Source organism: Talpa europaea (genome assembly GCF_964194135.1).
Source record: "Talpa europaea genome assembly, chromosome: 5".
NCBI lineage: Eukaryota > Metazoa > Chordata > Mammalia > Eulipotyphla > Talpidae > Talpa > Talpa europaea.
Window position 1 is genome coordinate 129,726,356 of NC_140071.1, and position 19,120 is coordinate 129,745,475.

At 35.3% G+C, this 19,120-nt stretch overlaps 1 protein-coding gene across 2 annotated transcripts in view; it reads right to left on the reverse strand.

The window, feature by feature from the left end:
* Window positions 1-3,266: 3,266 nt before the first annotated feature.
* Window positions 3,267-19,120, reverse strand: part of TBC1D19 (TBC1 domain family member 19) — a gene marked incomplete at both ends in the record, with an annotated part of 82,107 nt that continues 66,253 nt past the window's right edge. For both annotated transcript variants that reach the window (XM_084234043.1, XM_084234042.1), the window contains 5 exons: window positions 3,267-3,341; window positions 4,362-4,432; window positions 7,768-7,883; window positions 11,894-11,985; window positions 16,831-16,940. In XM_084234043.1, coding sequence (XP_084090169.1) covers window positions 3,267-3,341; window positions 4,362-4,432; window positions 7,768-7,883; window positions 11,894-11,985; window positions 16,831-16,940 — 464 coding nt within the window. The remainder of the gene's footprint in view (window positions 3,342-4,361; window positions 4,433-7,767; window positions 7,884-11,893; window positions 11,986-16,830; window positions 16,941-19,120) is intronic.

The window sequence follows — 19,120 nt, forward strand, 5'->3', positions numbered from 1 at the left end:
CTTCAGTAGTCTTTGTCTAGTGGAAGAGAAAGAAAAGCTAACGCATGAGTATGATATAGCTTATATATACTTAGGGTATCAGGAGAATTCATAAGATTAGTATTCTTTCCTGATGACTCATTTCCTGAGTTGAGCTTCGAGGTGCAAGTAAGACTTAGGTAAAGAGGGGAGAAAAGGCATTCTAAGCTGAGGGTGTTACATGAGAAAAGGACCAAAAGTGAGAGACCTACCATGTGTGTTAGGTACAGCAGGAAACTTAGTAGGTCTGGAAGACGGAATTCATTCATTCTTGTAAGGTGATGGTGTGTCTTGATTGAAAAAGTTTTAAAAGATTCCTCTAGTTTAGCCAATTTGTAGACAGGGGTCCTATATCAAATAATGATACCCATGCTGCGTGGATCACCTAAAAGGGAAAGTAAGCTCACCTTAAGACTCTTTCTGCGCCAAAGGGGATCTCTGGCTCATGTGACAAAATGGCGCAGGGGTGGACGGGTGGAGTGTGATATGGGGATCAATGAGATCGACAGACCAGGTGTTCACTTTCCTTTCAGGGGCTGTCACATCTCCAGACAGACCCTAGATTCTCATTTCTTTTCACATTTAGCTTTCCTGGAATATTCAACAAAAATCTCACAATCACATTTCTTTGGTCTTAACTTTCACCCTGTGGCCAGAGGGCTCGTACATGTTGTATGGCCTGTCAGGATCCAGAAATCCCTGGGATGGGAGTCAGCCTTATCTGAAGCAGATGGAGAGGAGGTGGATGTCCAAATAAAAATTAGAGCCTTTATAGAAGTAAAATGGGGCTAACAATAGTGCTCAATTCATAGAGTTGGTATAACTGCAATTATATTATTACTCCCATTGTAAAAGTGTGTTTAAGATATATCTATCTGTTTATAATTAGCTAGGGCTGTATACTTAGAAACCAACCTTCCAAATCATTTTGAAGATTCTTACCATTCATTTCCTAAACTTCAAGTACGTGTTGGGTAGCGGGTGCACAACCACCACTGGTGACAGACGAGACCTGTTCCAAACAAGAAGACTGCTATGCCATGGCCCATACATGTTTATAGACACAGTCTTAAATTACCAAATAAAGTCATACAAATGCTAACAAAGTTGGGTATTCTGCATATTTTAACTTCTACCACTTCACCTTAAAATGTCATATTTAAAATTATCAATGACATATTGTCTTTGCTTGATGCACTGTAGTTAAAAAAATCACTTTCAAATATATTTGTTCATTTGGTCTCCCTCAACCCTGTAAAGTAACAGCAAATGAAATGATTTCCTGCTGCCTGTCTCTGCCCCCAACATGGAAGTGACACAATCAAATTTTGTTTACAGAATACAGATAAGAGATAGCAAATTATCAGTCTAGTGTTTTTCTATGAGATCATTACATTGCTGCTTTTAAAAGGCTTATCAATATTTTTCTAAAGAAGCCAAAGATGGGCATTCTGCACACATTTTACCTTAATCATTTAAAACCCTTTCTTCCCAACTTTTTGTCCTCATTTTTTTTTATTTTAAAGATTTATTTATTTATTTATGCATACGAGAGCTGGGGTACAGGCCAGAGATACAGAGGGTGGGGGGTGAGAGGATTCACCAGAGACAGAGTGGGGAACAGAACAGGCAGACTGACTGAAATACACTCTTAGGGGAGCAGCAGGTGAGACAGTAGAGATCTGCTTTGCCATGTGGGTTGCTCCTTGGCCGGCCGGGAATTGAACTCATGCTGCAGAGACTGTGGATTGCTTCACAGTGCGTTGCTTAACCCCTTGCACCACCAGGGAGGCCCTGTCCTCATTTTTTTCAGAGCGGGAAGAAGGACCCTAGTCAAAGGTGTCCTTGTGGTGAATGTACATTTGCCCACACAGAACAGCAAAGCATGATCATAACTGCAGCACCTTAGAGAGCAAGTAATGGGGCTTATTAAACATCAATCACTGGATAAGCTCTTATTCATCCTTAATAAGTCAACAAATATCTGATGAATAAGAGCTCAAACATAGATTTTGAAACTAATAATGAGTTGTACCAAATTCTACCACACTTGCAATTCTGTGCTTAACCTTGTACATTTCCTAATGTATACTCTCCAAATAAAAGACTTAGGAAATACATTTAGATAAAACTAATACAATTCTAGACATTCAATAAAGGTATGAATTTACTGATTTAGAGTTTTGTTGAAATTATCATCATTTTGAATCTAAATTCAAGACATAATGGCTTGAAGGCTTTTTTTCACATCCTATTATTTTTTATTACAGAAATGGTAATGACGCTTAAGACAAAGACCAAAATAAGACTGACCCCTTGCATAATAATGCCATGAGTTTTAGAATCAACTAGAAGTAGATACTAGACTTTGTACCTACATGGAGTTTCTATCAGTTGCTTTGCCCTAGAAGCAAATCTCATTAAATCATGCTTCAGCAGAGTGGACATGGTTTTGATATTTCCTTCCCTTCACTGAAATCTTGCATGTTCTCTTCGCATACTTCCAAGGTAACAGAATCTGGCAATAGGCCTCCTCAGTGTTTTCTAACTAAGTCTTCTAATCGAGAGATGGAAGGTTGACATGTTTGAAGGGATCACGCTGTAATTTTCTGATTTTTTTTTTTTAAAAAGTGATGAAAAAAAATATTGTCAGATGGAAACAACTGTATTTTACTTCTCTAGTACAGACCTTTAAGGGAGAAAATAAAGTGGAGAAGGATCTAAAAGATCTCTGGTGAGAGAAAAGCTGTTAAGAACACCAACGTACATTTGAATTCCTACTTAAAGAGTTCCCTTCTTCAAGTTTTCCCACATCCTACCCCACCCATGACTCTAAGTGAAAAGCTACTTATAGGACAAAATGATACATTATCTAGAGATAAATTTACAACTGACATGAGAGAATTGTCCCAGAGGCAAAATAACCTCTCCAAGTTTATTACAGTATTTTTAGTCTTATTGCATATGTTACATGCCTTTTACAAGTCAGAATTATATATATAGTATGCTCAATTTAGCAGAAGTTATGTCTATTGCTTCTCTGTTGAAAATCAGCAGCATGCAGTGCAATATTTGGTGTGCAGAGTTATTGTTTCAAAAAGTGAAAAACTACTTAGGTTTAACTGAGGAGAGAACATGATCTTTATTGGCTTATATGCAAGGTTTAATTTGGTTTTATGCAGAGTTTGCATAGTTCATGATTAGTTTCTAATGAAAAACTAGATGTGTTGTCAGTGATCGTGAGAAGATCAGGTAACAGTGGCAAACAGAAAAATCTGAAGAAGAGGCATAACTTTTAAAGTAGAAAGATCAGCAAGAACTGCCTGAAACAAAAAAAAACACAAAAAGAATTATCAACATCAGTATGCTAATCAGCAAAGAGAAGCCTATGAAATTAAGTACAACAGAAACACCATTGCAATGTAATTCCGGTCTTGACACACATTCTAAGTTCTTCAGATTTGTCCCAAGTCTCTGTACTGAAGCTATAACTTTCCTTCTTTTTTCTGAAATCTTAATGTTAGAACGTGTGCAAAATGCTAAAATGCACAGCAGAAAATAACCTGGACATCAGCCTGATGAGCCTTTTTCAAATATACAAGGTAGCATGGGTTTATAAGAGGTCTAACATTTCAACTTGCTTCTATAAATAAACGTACATTATGAATCTTAGTTCCGCTATACTAGTATAAGGAGTAACTGACTTCAGGAAATCATTTTGAGATGGAACTCGTGTTTATTCAGTTGCAAGATGCATAAACATCCTCTTCCCTTTATACAAAGAATGTAGGCAGCTATTTTAAGGGTAAAATTTACATTTCTATGAGAGATGACAAACAGGGTAACACAGTAAACTGCTATTTAATTGAACCATGTTTCAGGTATAAATCATAAAGCTGAAAAGAAACCAGTTTTAAATAATTAACTCATAACTTAAAATAAGCAAAAAAGCCTATGTCTGTTTACTACGTCATTCAAACACTGCTCTTTAGCTCTCTCAACACATTTTTCTTTGTTCTATGAGCATAATACATGGGCAAGAATGATAAGAAAACAATATAAACCCCAATAATTTCTATTAAGAGTTCCAGGTATCTTGTTTTCCATAATGGTTTTAATGGTTTCCATTATAAACTTGTTGAAGACTCCGTCACAAGATTGTTTTCAAGAAGTTAAGGAAGTTTGAGTATTTAATATTACTTAGCTCAGAACTTATAGGTTTTACCCAGGTTCAAAAATTCAGCTCCGGTAACGTGTGTCCTATGCATCTGAGACTAAAGTGCCTGAGCCTGGCAATCTCTCAGGAACTATTTCCATCCCATCAGAGGGAAACTTATCCTTACTTCAGCTGCAGCCAATGATGTCACCTCCATCAGGTTCACTGCTCGGAAAGCAAACACAGCAGCTGCCAGAACTGGAAAAGAATGCACACTATTTCAACTGCTGACCTACTACTCATCAGCCTGACAGATTTATTGCGATGCCCACAACCCACAGTGGGAGCTCAGAACTAGTGCTTTGAAGGGTTGCATGCTGGCTTTCTGAGAGAAGGTCTATGGGGAAGGGAAATGATCACCTCTGGAGACCAATGCCTGAGGGTGAGATTATGTAGAGCCCACAGTTTGGGGAAAAAGGAAAATGGTGTTAAAAGGCCAATTTATAAATTGTTTCTTTCATACCTACAATTTAAACTTTAACAGTTTTCAAGTGGCATGAAAATCTGGTGACTGATAATTTAACGATACTTTTCATGTAGGTGTTTCTTACTAATGTAACAGGGAGGCTTCTGGAAGCTTATAGAAACTGAATTTTTAAATATATCAGATCATTTTCCATATGTATCAAGAGGTGTCCTGAGAGAAATGTGGCAACAAAGGCTTTTTTTAAAAAATGTTTTTATAATATCTTGTTACATTTATGTTATTTTTTTATGTCCAGCACTGATTTTCTTAGTATCACCAATGGGCACAACTGTGGGGAAGGCTGCTGTGGGACTTATCCTGAGATTTACAGTAACGTTTACAGGATAAAAAACTTCTTCAAAAAAAGGACATCTTAACAACTGTATATGAAAAGAGAATGCAGCTAACGTGCTATCCTTCATATCTATCCATCATGAGCAAAGGAAGGACACATGGAAGAGGTGACAACTCTGATGAGGAGGTGGTGTGGCCTAGAGATGACTCCTGGCTTCTCCCCTGTTCCTCCCTCACAAGTGAGTGGTGGCAGTACTTCCCCTACTTAACAAGTTCTTGAAGTTCAAGAAATGAATAAGAACCTTCAAAATGATTTGGAAGATTGGTTCCTAAGTATATCGCCACAGATAGTGCAAGTAGATCTGCATTAAAAGGCACTTGTACAATGGGAGTAACAATACAAGTAGCAATTATCACACCAACTCTATGAATTGAGTACTATTGTTAGTACACACATTTTACTAAGGTGGAAACTGAGGCACAGTGAGTTCACATGACAGGGTCAGTCACATGACAGGGTGAGTACTCAGCCTTGGCTCTGGAGCCGGAGCACCTAATCACTACATGATGACGCTACAGAAACTGAAGGTAAGCAGCAATGACTCATCCCTGACATGGAAAACTGCGGTGTTTTCCTAATCATTGTCTTCTCTATTGTCCTTCAAAATGATTTTCCAGAGTAGCATGAAGATGATGTCAAGGTGGCACAGGGACCTGACAGGTGGGTGTCTGTGCCTGAGGAGCAGAAGCGAGGATCAAGGGCTCTAAGTTTCTCCAGAGAGAGGCAGAGTATAACCAGTGACTATGAAGCACGGGCCTTTATTTAGGACACAACAGTTTTGGACAATCTGGCAAAAAAGCATTAGAATTAGTAGAGAGGAAAACCCTAGGGTAATAAAGATGGTAGTGATAAAACAAAACTTTAAAACTCAAATCAGCTGGGATTATTTAAAATGTAAGAGACCTGGAAAAAAGGCTTTACCCTTTAATTGAAAAGGAGAAAACTTAAATACTTTAAAGTCACTGAGCTCCTCTGTTTACAAGACTAACAAAACCAGTTCTGTTGACCAGTCACTTCTTTATAGTTTCCTATTATCTGCAATAATATTTGACAGTGGAGCCATTTTAGAAGCTAAGAAGCGTAATCACTACTTCCTGTTTTGCATATAATTTAACAGAATAGGTAAAAGCTGACAGGATGGTTAAATTTTCTGCTGCAGCAGGAAAGAGGCTGGAAATTGTTTTTCCAATGGTAGATAAGGGCGGGGGTGGGGAGTGGGGGGTGAGAAGATCACTTCACTAATTGACCTCAGCATCCAAAATGCTTATGTGCTCAGATCCTTTATTTATCTTGGTGTCACATCACAGAAGTTCCTTCCCATCTGCTTCGTGTTTGGTTTGCCCAGCCCTGACACAGAGCAGCCTTGTTGGCCAGGAAAAAAGGCCTATATACTTTGGGATATTTTCAACTGAAGTCATGCCTTATATAAAATGTAGAAATTCTAATATTTAAACTTTTGATATTTTAAACTATTCTCATTACTTTAATTCTAAGCAATTCTACTGTGAACATTAAGGCAACTTTGCTTTAAACTATTCTACAAAGGCCTAGTTAACTAACAATTAAAGCCAGTAATATTTACTAAAATATTTCTAAAGACTGTATCATAACTCATTTGAGCAAAAGAGGTGGACCCAAAATATTCATACCCCCAAAAATGTATGAAATAATCAAAACAAATCTGTAAACATATACAAGGAATTACCTACTACTCTGAATCTTTATCTGAATCTCATCATCCTAGTTCCATTTCTATATGTTCTACAATTCTTCCCCACTGACTTTTAAAAAAAAGTAGGGAAAGTGGATGAACCCAATAATGTGGATTGCATATCCGCATTGCTTACTAATCGATAACATTTCTAATTAATGGATTGAGGTTACAACAGAATGCCTGGCTTGGAGTGAATGTAATACTCATTCATTTATTGTTCTTTCACTTCATTTTAATGAGTGGTGACGCGTCATCAAAAAAAAATTAAATTGGAAGAGACCTTGAAAGTCTTAATTCAACATTTCTTTCACAGAAAACTTCTTAACTCTTCAAGAGACAATTAACAAGTCCATTTTAAAAGTCTGAATTATACAAAGCACTAAACCCCCTTCTTTTTGAAATGATACAAAATGATATGTACAATACACTTCAAGATTTATGACCTATCCAGAGGAGAGTTATTTGATGGGAAGTCTGAAGTCCTGTCATCTGAAAAACGGTAGCAAGAAAATAAGGTTAGTGTAGGGTAAGGTAGAAGGTATCAGGCTTTTCTGCCCTCCCGCCATTAGGACGGAACCCTGTGGTCCTGAATGCATGCCTGATGGTGGGCACGTGGAGTAAGGTGTGGACATAGGTAGATGGGATTTGACTGGGCTTTTAAGGGCGGCGTCACGGGGATGCCAGCAGAAGCCGAGAGAGAAGCAAGAGAAGCAGAACGACTGAGAGGCCTGTCAGCCTCCCGGCCCCCCAGCACCCCTGCCTGCCATATGCCTGGTGAACCCCAATAAAAGACCTGCAAAAAACCACTGAGGACTCTGACTCCTCCTTTACTCGGTCGGCTGGATCTTAGAAAACCTGCACTGTGGTCCATTCCTGACCCTACAGTTAGTCTGAAAGACAGGAGACTTTGGGGGCAAGAGGAGGAAGCATAGATAAAAAACCAGATGATGACCCTGCCTTAAATAGCATGTGTTTTACAAACAAGCACTTACTCTTACCTGCAAGAATTTCCAGAGAGTTGTAGCCTAAGATTCTATCCCACAAAAGCAAGAGTTGATCTGTTGCTAAGTATCCAGAGAAAGCACGGACCATCCATCTAAATGATATGCGAAGTCTACAAGCAAAGATAAAATAAATTTTACCAGTGGAATGTTTCCATACAAAAGGCAGTATCAAAAGAGCCCAGTAAGTTCTATTTTTAAGGCAAATTCTTTATGAGTCTTAGAAATCACCTGGTTGTTTAAAACTCAAGTATTCTCTTAAAAGCTGCAAAAGAGCGATGGTGAGAAACAAGAAGCCCTCAAATTCATGGTCAACATACTCAGAGGATGCACTATATCTGTGGCCCCTCCTTTATGTTATAGTTCAGCCTTTAGAAAAATTATTTCTATAGTCTGCTTTTCAGGGTGTGTAATAGTTATCAATGACATGATCTTATTGTCTTAACAGTTATTATTTAAATTTTTATTAATAAATTCCTGAAAGTGTGCTTTAAAACAGCTTATTTTTCCAATTCAATAAATTATATTCTTACATTTCAAATGACCACATAGAACAATTAAAGCAACAGGCAGAAGTTTTTGTCTGATTCAAATCATTTGTTTTAAAATGAAGATTATTAGAATCTAAAAGATCAACCAATAAATTCAATTGAATTTTGTTTTGCCAAAAAAAAAAAAAAATCTAAAAGGCATGAGATTGCACTGTTTATAAACAGGTCATGTTACAATAACAGTTTATCTCTGGAATCAGGAAACAAACTCTTTGGTTTTGGTGCCTTAAAAGATAAACTTCCCCTCACATTTCTGTACAATCAATAGCATCTAAACATCCTTTGACTGCCACTGAGAAAATTCTTTGCTGAAATTATTTTAATATGTAAATATCTCTGCTATTTTCTTAAAAGAGAGAAAGAGACCTAGAGATTGTCTTGGTTAGTGTCATATTAATTCTCTTATGACTAGAAAAGACCTCTGTGTTCTTATCCAGATTCCATAATACTGGATAACTATCATTCTAATATAACAAAGTACATGTAGGTAGTAGCTCTGGCAAATTAGGCATTTGCTTGGTTTTAGAGTATTTGTTTGTAGAGGCCAATGAAACTTTTATCACTGGAAATTTAAAAAAATTCATTTGATAATTTTAAGTCTAAATTATTAACTTTGACTAATTTTACTGGATCTCTCGGGGTATCTTTTTAGAACAACAGTAACACATCATGCCCATATATATAGGTAGTTTAGAATCGATTTCTTAAAAATAAAGTTTATTGAGTGTAACTTATTTATAGTAAAGGTTGCTCTTATTAATAAGAACCAAACAAATACTTTAGAACTAAAAGTACAATAACAAAAACACAACTCTGACTGAATGACTCCAATAACAACATGGAAATGACTGAGGAAAAAGTCAGTGAGTTTGAATATAAATCAACAGTAAGTGTAAAGCCTGAAGCATAGAGTAAAAAGAATTGTAAAAAATAAAATGAACAGAACATCAGGGACCTGTGGGATAAGATCATTTGTGTCACTAGAATTACAGAAGTAAAGGAGAGAGCATGTGGTACAGAAAAAAACATTTTTAGAAATAATGATTGAAACACTAAGATTCAAGTAGCTCAGCAAATCCCAAACCAGATAAACACAAAGGAATTAATTCTTCGAAAACAGAACTACAAATACATGGGAAAAAATAAATATATACACCAAAGATGGAAGAAATGACAAATACATAATTATAATTGGAAATGCTAACATTTCTTTTTTAATACTCAATATACACAGTAAACAGAAAATTAACAAATATATAGAAGGCTTGAATAAGGCTTGCTTGTTCAACAAATTTTGCTTGACGTTTATAGAACATTCTGCGCCCAATGTTAGCAAAATATGAATTCTTTTCAAAAGCATATGGAACATTCACCAAGATAGATAATATCTTGGGTCATATAACAAATGTCAATAAATTTAAAAGAATTGAAATCTTGTGAAGCATGTTGTTTAACTAAAACTAAAACAGAACTAAGAAAGAAATCAACAACAGAAAGATATCAACAACAGAAAGATATCATCTTTCCAAATATTTGAAAATTAACATATTTCTGTATTACCCATGGTCAAAGAGAAAGTCACAAAAGAAATTAAGAAACAATATGAATTGAATGAAAATGAAAACACAATATAAATATAAAAATTTGTTGGCTGAAGCTAAAGAGTATTTTGAGGGAAATTTATAGCATTGTTTATATTATAAAAGAAAACAGGTCTCAAATCAATGATCTCTTTCACCTTAAACAATTAGAAAGATAAAAGCAAAACAAACCTAAGGAAGGAAAGAATAAGAACATAAATTAATGGTATTAAAAACAGAAAAAACAACAACAGAGAAAATCAATGAAACCAAAAGCTGTTTCTTTGAAAGACAAATAACATTGATAAATCTCTAGCTAGAATAATCAAGAGGAAAAAAGTTACAATTATCAGTCCCAGGAATGAGAGAGGTAATGTTACTCTGATCCTATAGATAAGAGGCTAATTAAGAATCATTAGCGACTATTATAACTTTGTTCATAAATCTAATAACTTAGGTAAAACATACAAAGTACCAAAGTTCACTCAATAAGAAATAGATGACTTGAATAGTCCTATACCTATTTAACAAAATAAACTTTCAATTAAAAATCTTCCAGTAACATCAGTTTTAATTCATTTCAGTCAATTCAAAAACTGATTTTAGTTTGACAACTGAATTTTTATATTTTATCCTACACAAGAATTTTAATGTATATGTCATTGAAATAAATTTTCCCCTTTAAATGATTAAAGTGTACAAAAAATTTTAGTTTCTAGCAATAAACTAAATGACTTCAACATAATAAAGAAAAGCCTACTTATATTCAAATATTCATTTCACAATATATAAAAGAGGTCATTTTATGACAAGGTTAAGAAAAAAAGAATTGTGTATATTTCTACCACATTTTTGTTTTATAACCTCAATCATTACCAGAATCCTGTTTTTTAATGACTACAAAAGAAAGAATATCAACTCAGTATTATCACTGGTTGGTATGAGGGATTGCTTTATAAATGATATTATTAAGGCCCAAGCTGCCTGAAATTAAGTGGTACTTCACTAAAAGGAAATATAAGACATTCAATCTTGACATAATTTTATGAGGTAGGAAATAAGTATCTTAATTATAAAAATGAGGGAATTAAATTATCATGACTTAAAGAGTTTGAGGCTTGGGTAAATTAACTAATTATACCAGGATTATACAGTTTAGTAGAGACAGAATTTGAATCTGGGTCTGTCTCTTCCATTCATCCACGGTCCATCTGTCCATCTGCTGTGGATTCAACTTGAAGAATACAAATACTAAACTGCTCTATTTCCCGTTACTTTCTTTTGTAGCCTCAAAAAGTTAATGCTCATTTTAAACATGGCTTCCTGAGTAGAGGAAAACACCTGACCAGAGGGGAAGACAGTAACAAAATACTGACAAATCATTTTGAAGCTTCTGCTGCTTTGGACATTGATTTAAGGAGAGAAACAAGTAACATTGTTCTGCATATTCACAGATAACTCACAATGAGATAAATGAGCAAATATTCAAACTTTTGGAAGGAAAAATAAGTACACAACCATCGGTGGGTAACTGACCTGGATTCCTTTAACGAAAGCAAACTTTAAACCAGATAAGCTTCAAAAGCTGTCCCCTGATAGATTTAGTGTAAATTGACTTAATTTTAGCATTATCACATTTCTCACGTAGTATTTGTTCCCAATAATTTTTGCCTGATTTAGCCAACACCTTTCACTATGAATAGAAATTAAGACATTTTGGTAATAAGATTTTTATTAGGATTTCAGTAATTCTGTCAAGATTTTGGCATTATAATTTAGCATTATAATTTACTGTTATAATTTTGGCATTATAATTTAGCATTACAATTTAGCATTATAATTTACTACTTGATAATTACTGTTTTATTGGGGAAAATTTTTAGTTTAATTTTTCTGAAGAATTACTGTATCTTTGCAAGTGATTTACAGTGATGAAAAAAGAGCCTGCTGATGTCAAACAATGTATTCTTTCATTGAGAGAAAAATACTTACGGTTGAGCCCCAATTTCTCGTAGATGATAAAAGAGCTGGGGGAGATAAGTTTGAAGAAGAGTTTCAAACAGCAAACAGAGTGACACAATGCCCTGCCCAAGAGAGAGACATGTTTTAGTGTTTAAAAATGAGCTCTGCCAACAAATTACTCAAATGGAAATGTGAAATATAAGTCTTTTAAAAATATTTTAAATAGGGCCTCCCCGGTGGCGCAGCAGTTGAGCGCTGGGTTGCAAAGCTGCCCGCAGCCTTTGCAGCGCCGGTTCGATCCCCGGCTGCTTCCTGGCCACTGGAGGAGGGTCCCACATGGCACACAGACCTCTCCTGCCGCCCGCTGCTCCTCTCAGCAGTGTATTTCGTCAGTCTGCCTGTTCTGCTCTCCCCTCTGGCTCTAGTGAATTCTCTCACCCTCCCATGCTTCTGACTGTACCCAGTGCTTGAATGAATGAATGAATGAATGAATGAATGAATAAATCTTTAAAAAAAGTCATTAAACATTAAAAAATATTTTAAATGTTTTATATTAAGAGTTAAAAACAGGAAATACATTAACGATTTCTCACATTGTGCTTAAAGTTAAAATTTTATTCCTCCTTGGATACCCATCCCTATGCTAGTCTCCTCTTTGATCCAATAGCATCCCCATGGATCCTGGCATGCAGTATTCAGAATTCAAGGAAAACATCCCTTCTAGAAAATCTGCTCTACTTTGCAAGCCATGTAACATCACTTAGGCAAAATTAGTTTTTTCTGGATGCATTCCAGCTTCCAGGTATTTCTCTGGTGTTGCAGCCCCACCCTTTGCTTTCTCCTTCCACAGCCCTTCCCTTTCAGCGGCCTCACCCATGAAGCAAAATATTTCCTGCTTTTTTCACTCTTTCTTTGAAATCTATCCCCAGAGAAAGATTGCTGACTGCTTGAAATTTGCATCAGGAAGTTATCAAACAGAATGTTTAATTACTTAGTATAAAGGTAGTTTTCTGTACTGAAATCTTTTTTTTTTTAAAGGGCATTATTTGTAGATACAAGAAGTCACTGATTTTAGCAGTGGTTTTCCAAGTGTGTTTATTACTTGACAACTCTGAATAAAGTCTTTCTTATAGCTCAGCATTCCTTATGGCTGATCTTTGTAAGGAAGTTTTAATCCTCTTTCTGAGTTTCTAAAGAAAAAAGGTTGTCATGGTTCCAAATAGTTCAGTCTGGCGGCAGTGGCAAGCCAGAAAAGGAGCCGACAGCCTTTAAGTCTTATTCCACTGGATAAAGGGCAAAGGCAAGGCTGGTCCAATCAATTAGCTGAAAATGGACACCTCAGGTTCAGCATGAAGCTGGAGGGGAATACCCAGAGCAGCTCAGTGTCCAGCTTCAGGGTCCTGTACAGGGAAAACACCAGGAGTGTGTGTGGGACAACTGGTTAAAAAAAAAAGTTTTTAAACTCAGAGCTTAAATTGTTATGGAATATGAGAGCAAAAAAATATGATGCTAAGCATAAAGTATTAGAAAAGAGAAATATTAACATGGTTCTAATTATTCTAGGTTAAACCTTAATGTAACATAAGCACGAAATTAGTTTGTCTCAGAGAGAAGAAACCCGAGATAATTGGTGGTCTTCATTTGTTCATCTTTGACATCCTGGATTTCTGGTTATTTGTCAACTTGTATTAGCAAAGCATAAGAGCCAAATTGGAGCTGGAGGAAGGTAGAACAGGAAGGCACAGGGTTAAACTGAGGAAAGAACAGCCATTTAATTTATTAGAAGTGACACAGTCTCTCTTTGGGAAAATGTGGTCGCCTTGACACATTGCAATGTACTGTTTCTTCTGAAGTCTGTCAAGTCACCCTTAAAACAGGCCCCAAGGAGGAAAAAGTATAATGGAAATAAAATAGATACTGCTTTTACTCAGGCTTGTGGGGAAAAAAGATCTGATAAAGGACCAGCTAAAATAAAACAGATAAAAATGTTCCACTCCTGATCTGCTTCTGTGGAGACCAAAGGAGCTATCTATGGAATGAACATAGAAAAACACCTAGTATGCTAACTGCCAACCATCAATAGGAAATTGACAAATAAGTGACAAATGATTGATTTTCATGAACAGAAAAAAGATGACAATGATGATAATCAAAACAAAGACAACATGTGGGGTTGGGGCAGGCCATGGACTATGGTAAAGGATTACAAGTGCTTTGGTAACAGGTAGTAGGTATGATGTGGTAACATACATCTGAAGAAGAATGTGAACCTATACCCCTAAATCACATACAGTGTTGTAAACCAATCTTACCTCAATAAGAAACAACACAATTTTAAAAAAGTCTCAATTCCTTCAGGTAATTTTTTAATTCAATGTGATATATCATCAGGCATACACTATATGTGCAACACTACGGTTTCCTTAATGAGCCCAACTTGTTGCTTGTACTTTATTTTAATTCCATACCTAAGTTTAAATTTAATATTCATGATTCCTGTTTTATAAAAGTGATTACAGGTTATTATATGTTTTATTTCTAGGAGAATGGGCCTAGGTTTTAGAATTGAATACTGACTTGGCTCCTAATTGTAACTTTGGTGTAATTTACTGAATCTCCCTGAGTCTTAGTTCCTTTATATTTTATATGCACACACACACAAACACACACACAATATTATTAGGATATTTGGACAATTAAATTAATGACATCATTCTCTCAAATCTCTAAGCTTTTTTGGTAGTGTAAGAGTTGCTAAGTGATTTCTGTAAAGATTTGTTTGTGCAGGGTACCACTATTATAGAGAAACAAATGGTTAGGAGAGTGCTGATGATTTGACATTGATATACAAATTTAAGATGGCTTAAATAGTAAATTTAATGTTATATGTATTTTATACACACAAAGACAACTTATTACAGTCTAGGTCAATATCATTTTATTTGTAATTGGCTGGAAAATGTGCTGAAAATTTTGAGGCATCTCACAAATCTTTGTGGTGCTAATGTTCCTTTTCATCAGGCAATTTGCTAAGGGAAGAGATACTTTAATGTTGGGGAATCAACTTGTCTTGGTATGCCCAAGTCTTTCCTGGTTTCAGTACTGAAATGTACACACACACACACAGAGAGAGAGAGAGAGAGAGAGAGAGAGAGAGAGAGAGAGAGAGATAGAAAGCTCCCTGGCTGTTGTATATATGCATGATCTATCTATCTATCTATCTATCTATCTATCTATCTATCTATCTATCTATCTATCTATCTATCTATCTATCTATCTATCTATCTCATCTATCTCTCTCTCTACCCACTCAGCCACACACCTATTTGTCTAATTTTATATCAGATTTATTTGAAGAATTTGATTCACATGATTTTGGGCTCTGGAAAGTCTGACACATGCAGGGTAGGCCAGCAGACTGGACGTTTAAGAGAGTTGATATTTCAGTCTTGGATCTGCAATCTGTAGACCAGAATGGCACGGTGGAAATTTAGTTGAAAACTTTCTGTAGTCTTGATGTAGCATTTCTTCTTCAGTAAACCTTTGTTTTTTCATACTTAAGACCTTTAACTGAGTAGATAAAGCCCACTCACATTACGGAGTATAATTTCTATTTAAAGCCAATTTATTGCAAATGTTAATCACAGCCATAAAAATCTTCTCAGGAATAACTAGACTAGTGGTTGGTTAAACAGTTAGGCACCATAACCTCATCAAGTTGACACATAATCATCAGTTACCTTATTTTAAATGATTCTTGAAAACTTTGATGTCTAAAACCTTATAATCTTTTTTTAATAAAGTTTTTTTTTTTTAAGATTTATTTATTTATACAAGCACTGAGTACACTCAGAAGCACAGGATGGTGAGAGAATTCACCAGAGCCAGAGTGCGGAACAGAACAGGCAAGTGATGAAATACACTGCTGAGGGGAGCAGCGGGCCGCAGGAGAGGTCTGTCATGCCATGTGGGACCCTCGCCGGCAGCCCGGGATGGCAGCCCGGGATGGAACCGGTGCTGCAGAGGCTGCGGGCAGCTTTGCAACCCAGCGCTCAACTACTGTGCCACCAGGGGAGGCCCTAAAACCTTATAATCTTGAGGAAGCAATGGAAATAAGATATTTCAAAAAGAAATCTATGAAAAAATACGAATATTGGTGGTATACTTTTCAGGAAAAATTATCAAGATACCTTTTTTAAAAAAAATAAAATTGGCAGAGAATTGTGAATATTATTTCAGCATACTGAAATCCTTGTGTTTATAATTACAGAAGATTTGATTCATCTGAAATTCCACATAAATGTACAAAACAGGTTAAAGATGGTTGCGCTTTATATTATGGTGCATGAATTACTGCTAATAACTATTTTTCAAAAACAGACATTACAGTGCTGGACCAAAGAGGCAGTGAGAGGGGGCATTAGGAACACACTCTCCAGAATCAAGGATTTGAATTTAAATCTTTTGCTTGTTTTTACTAATTGTTTAGGGGACTTGGTCAAATTATTTAATTTCTATAAGTCTCAGTTTAATTACATGTAAAATGTGTTTTTACCATTATTATGTTTGTTGGAAGAAATAAAGTACCATGTTCCTGATTCAAAAAAAAAAAAAAAAGACAACAACAACAGCAGTCACTTACTCACTGAATCCCAGCCTTGAGCCAAGTACATCTTCTCCCTAGACATCTTTCAGCACTATAGTAACATACTACGAACCTCGTTTCATACATGAGGAAACCAGCAGTCAAGGAGAAAAATATGGTTATTCCTATGGCTTCTTTTAAAAATAAAAGATAATTGAAATGCATAGGTATCTATTTTTTCTTTCATTTAGTCGCTAGAAATAAGTTGCTTGACATTATATATTAAAATCTGTTGCTTTAAAACTTAATTGAGTAGGAGACTTTTTAAAGGAAAGAATGAACAGATTAAAGTATGATTTGATCCATTTTTTTATGAACTTACAGAAGGATGAGAAGAGATGGAATGGAGCCTGAAGAAAAACCTCACGTACATCTCACGGAATATCTGATACAATTTGGAAGGCTCATGGTATAGAAAGCAAAGTGGTGCAACTGAAAAACAAAAAGGTGATTGATAATATTGCAGAACTACTAACATTTTAAAAATAAGTTTATGAAACATGAAAGAATAAACAGTATTTTATAGTAATATTCACTCATAAATTTAAAATCATATCTATATTAGTTTTTCATGTTGAAAGAGGGAACATATGCACACATAATTAGTTCAAATAGGCATTCAAAATTATAAAGAAAAGAATAAATTATGAGCTACTATAATCCCTAATCCAAATTTAACAGTAGAATAAGAATGACAGAATGGAATTACATAAAGATATTAAAAATTCCAAGTAACTTCTAAAAACTACATAAAGTCAACTCTCTTAAAAAAAAATTGAAGCAGTAAGAAAGCAATAATCAGACAATTAACTTCTACTTTGTTTTGTAAAGAATACCGGTTACTTTATAAGATTTTTCATTTTTGAAGACTGATGAGTAAAAGATAAGATGGTTTATGGCTCACTTTAAGGCTCATGATCTTCAACTAATTCAATTTGAAAATAAAAATTTTGATTAACAGTTTAGACTCATTGGTCTACACTGGCATATCTCATTATGTATCAAGAGAGTCTTTACAGACTCAAAACAACTCTCCGGCAGTCATTAAATTCAGTTTTCTTTTGCACCCAGTTCTTAGTAATCAAGCCCAGTTGGGGCAACTCAACTGAACACCCAACAGCTGAATGTCACAAAGTCCAACAATGTAAGTGGTCTTGTTCTGACAAATAAGGCCATGCATTTCATCTTTTTAAGCCTCAAGAATATGAGGCAGCATTGGCATATTTATAATGTGGATTCATAAACCGCATTATAATAATTTTAATAAAAAGTGACATACTTATCGGCCAATTCCAACTATGAAATAAACTGTACAGGTAAGAAGTTCTGGGGTTCCATAAACTGTCATTACTGTCATAATAACACGAGGCATTAAGTACGCAGAGGAACCAAGGAGCCAATTCAGCTCACTTCTTTTGACAAAGTGAAAGGAAAATTAATGAAATCCTTTACATTTTAACAAATACAAAAATTCAATTATCTGTGATAAATGGAAGTGTTCATCAGTATTGCCGATGACTAAATAATCAAAAATTAGCATTGCAAGTGACAGGCAGGAATCAATGATACATTTTGTACCCTGAGAAATGTTAGAAGATTGAAACTTTCTTGACATTGTTAACTGTCCATCAGATCACTCAAGTATACCTTTTAAAACCTATTTACTTGGAAAATACTTGCTGCTGGAATTATTAAAATAGAGTAATAAAAAGATAACAATAATAAAAAAGCATATTTTATTATTAGAGGTAAAAATTCATATTCCCTTTTTTTCTCAACTTCAGTTTTAATGGGGTATGACTGGCAAATAAAATTATAAAATATTCGAACTGTATATCATGATGATTTGAAATTTATATTTTTTATTTTTGAAAATTTACATTCTTAACATTTTCAGGTTTTCCATTTTAAATTCCTCACATATTTATAAGAGAGACATAAGACAAAATGTCACTATAACTATGTATATTGTGTTAGGGAGTTCTGATTTCCCAAGAGAATAAAGCAGAGTAGCCTATAATTCAGCACCATCAAGGGGAGCTCAATGCAAAGTTCCTAGTACTTCCAATGCTTTTCACTATATGCTGGTTTTAAAAACTTTATGTCATTCACCATGGTTGATGTTGAAAACAAGGGTTTTTTCTTTTTTTCTTTTTTTAACAACGAGATGTGTTGATTTATTGCTGATTCTTTTTTACAGAAAGTAAAACATTAAAGTATTTTTGTATAGTGTCAAGGGTGGAGAGTAGCTATAATGGGGACGGCAGTCTTCAAGTTTCTATTCAGTACATGGAAATTTAAAATGAAGTGGCATTAAGGTGTAGAGCATTCTTCCTCTTGCTAACCCTCAGTAGGCTGCTGCATTTCCCATTCGATGGTGCATGAGGCCAGGCACTCGGGGTCTTAGACCACAGACCACACACACGTTCTCACGTCTACCTCAGAGGACCGGCTGTGTCAGGATAATTGTAGCTGTGTATGCCAGTATTCTGGAGAAACCATGAACTCAAACTCAGTGTTGTTCTTCCCTTCACATACTTTCTGACCTATTATTTTTAAAAAAGACTTAATGAGAATTAGTTCAGGAATTGAAAGGCCTCATTTTACACTTA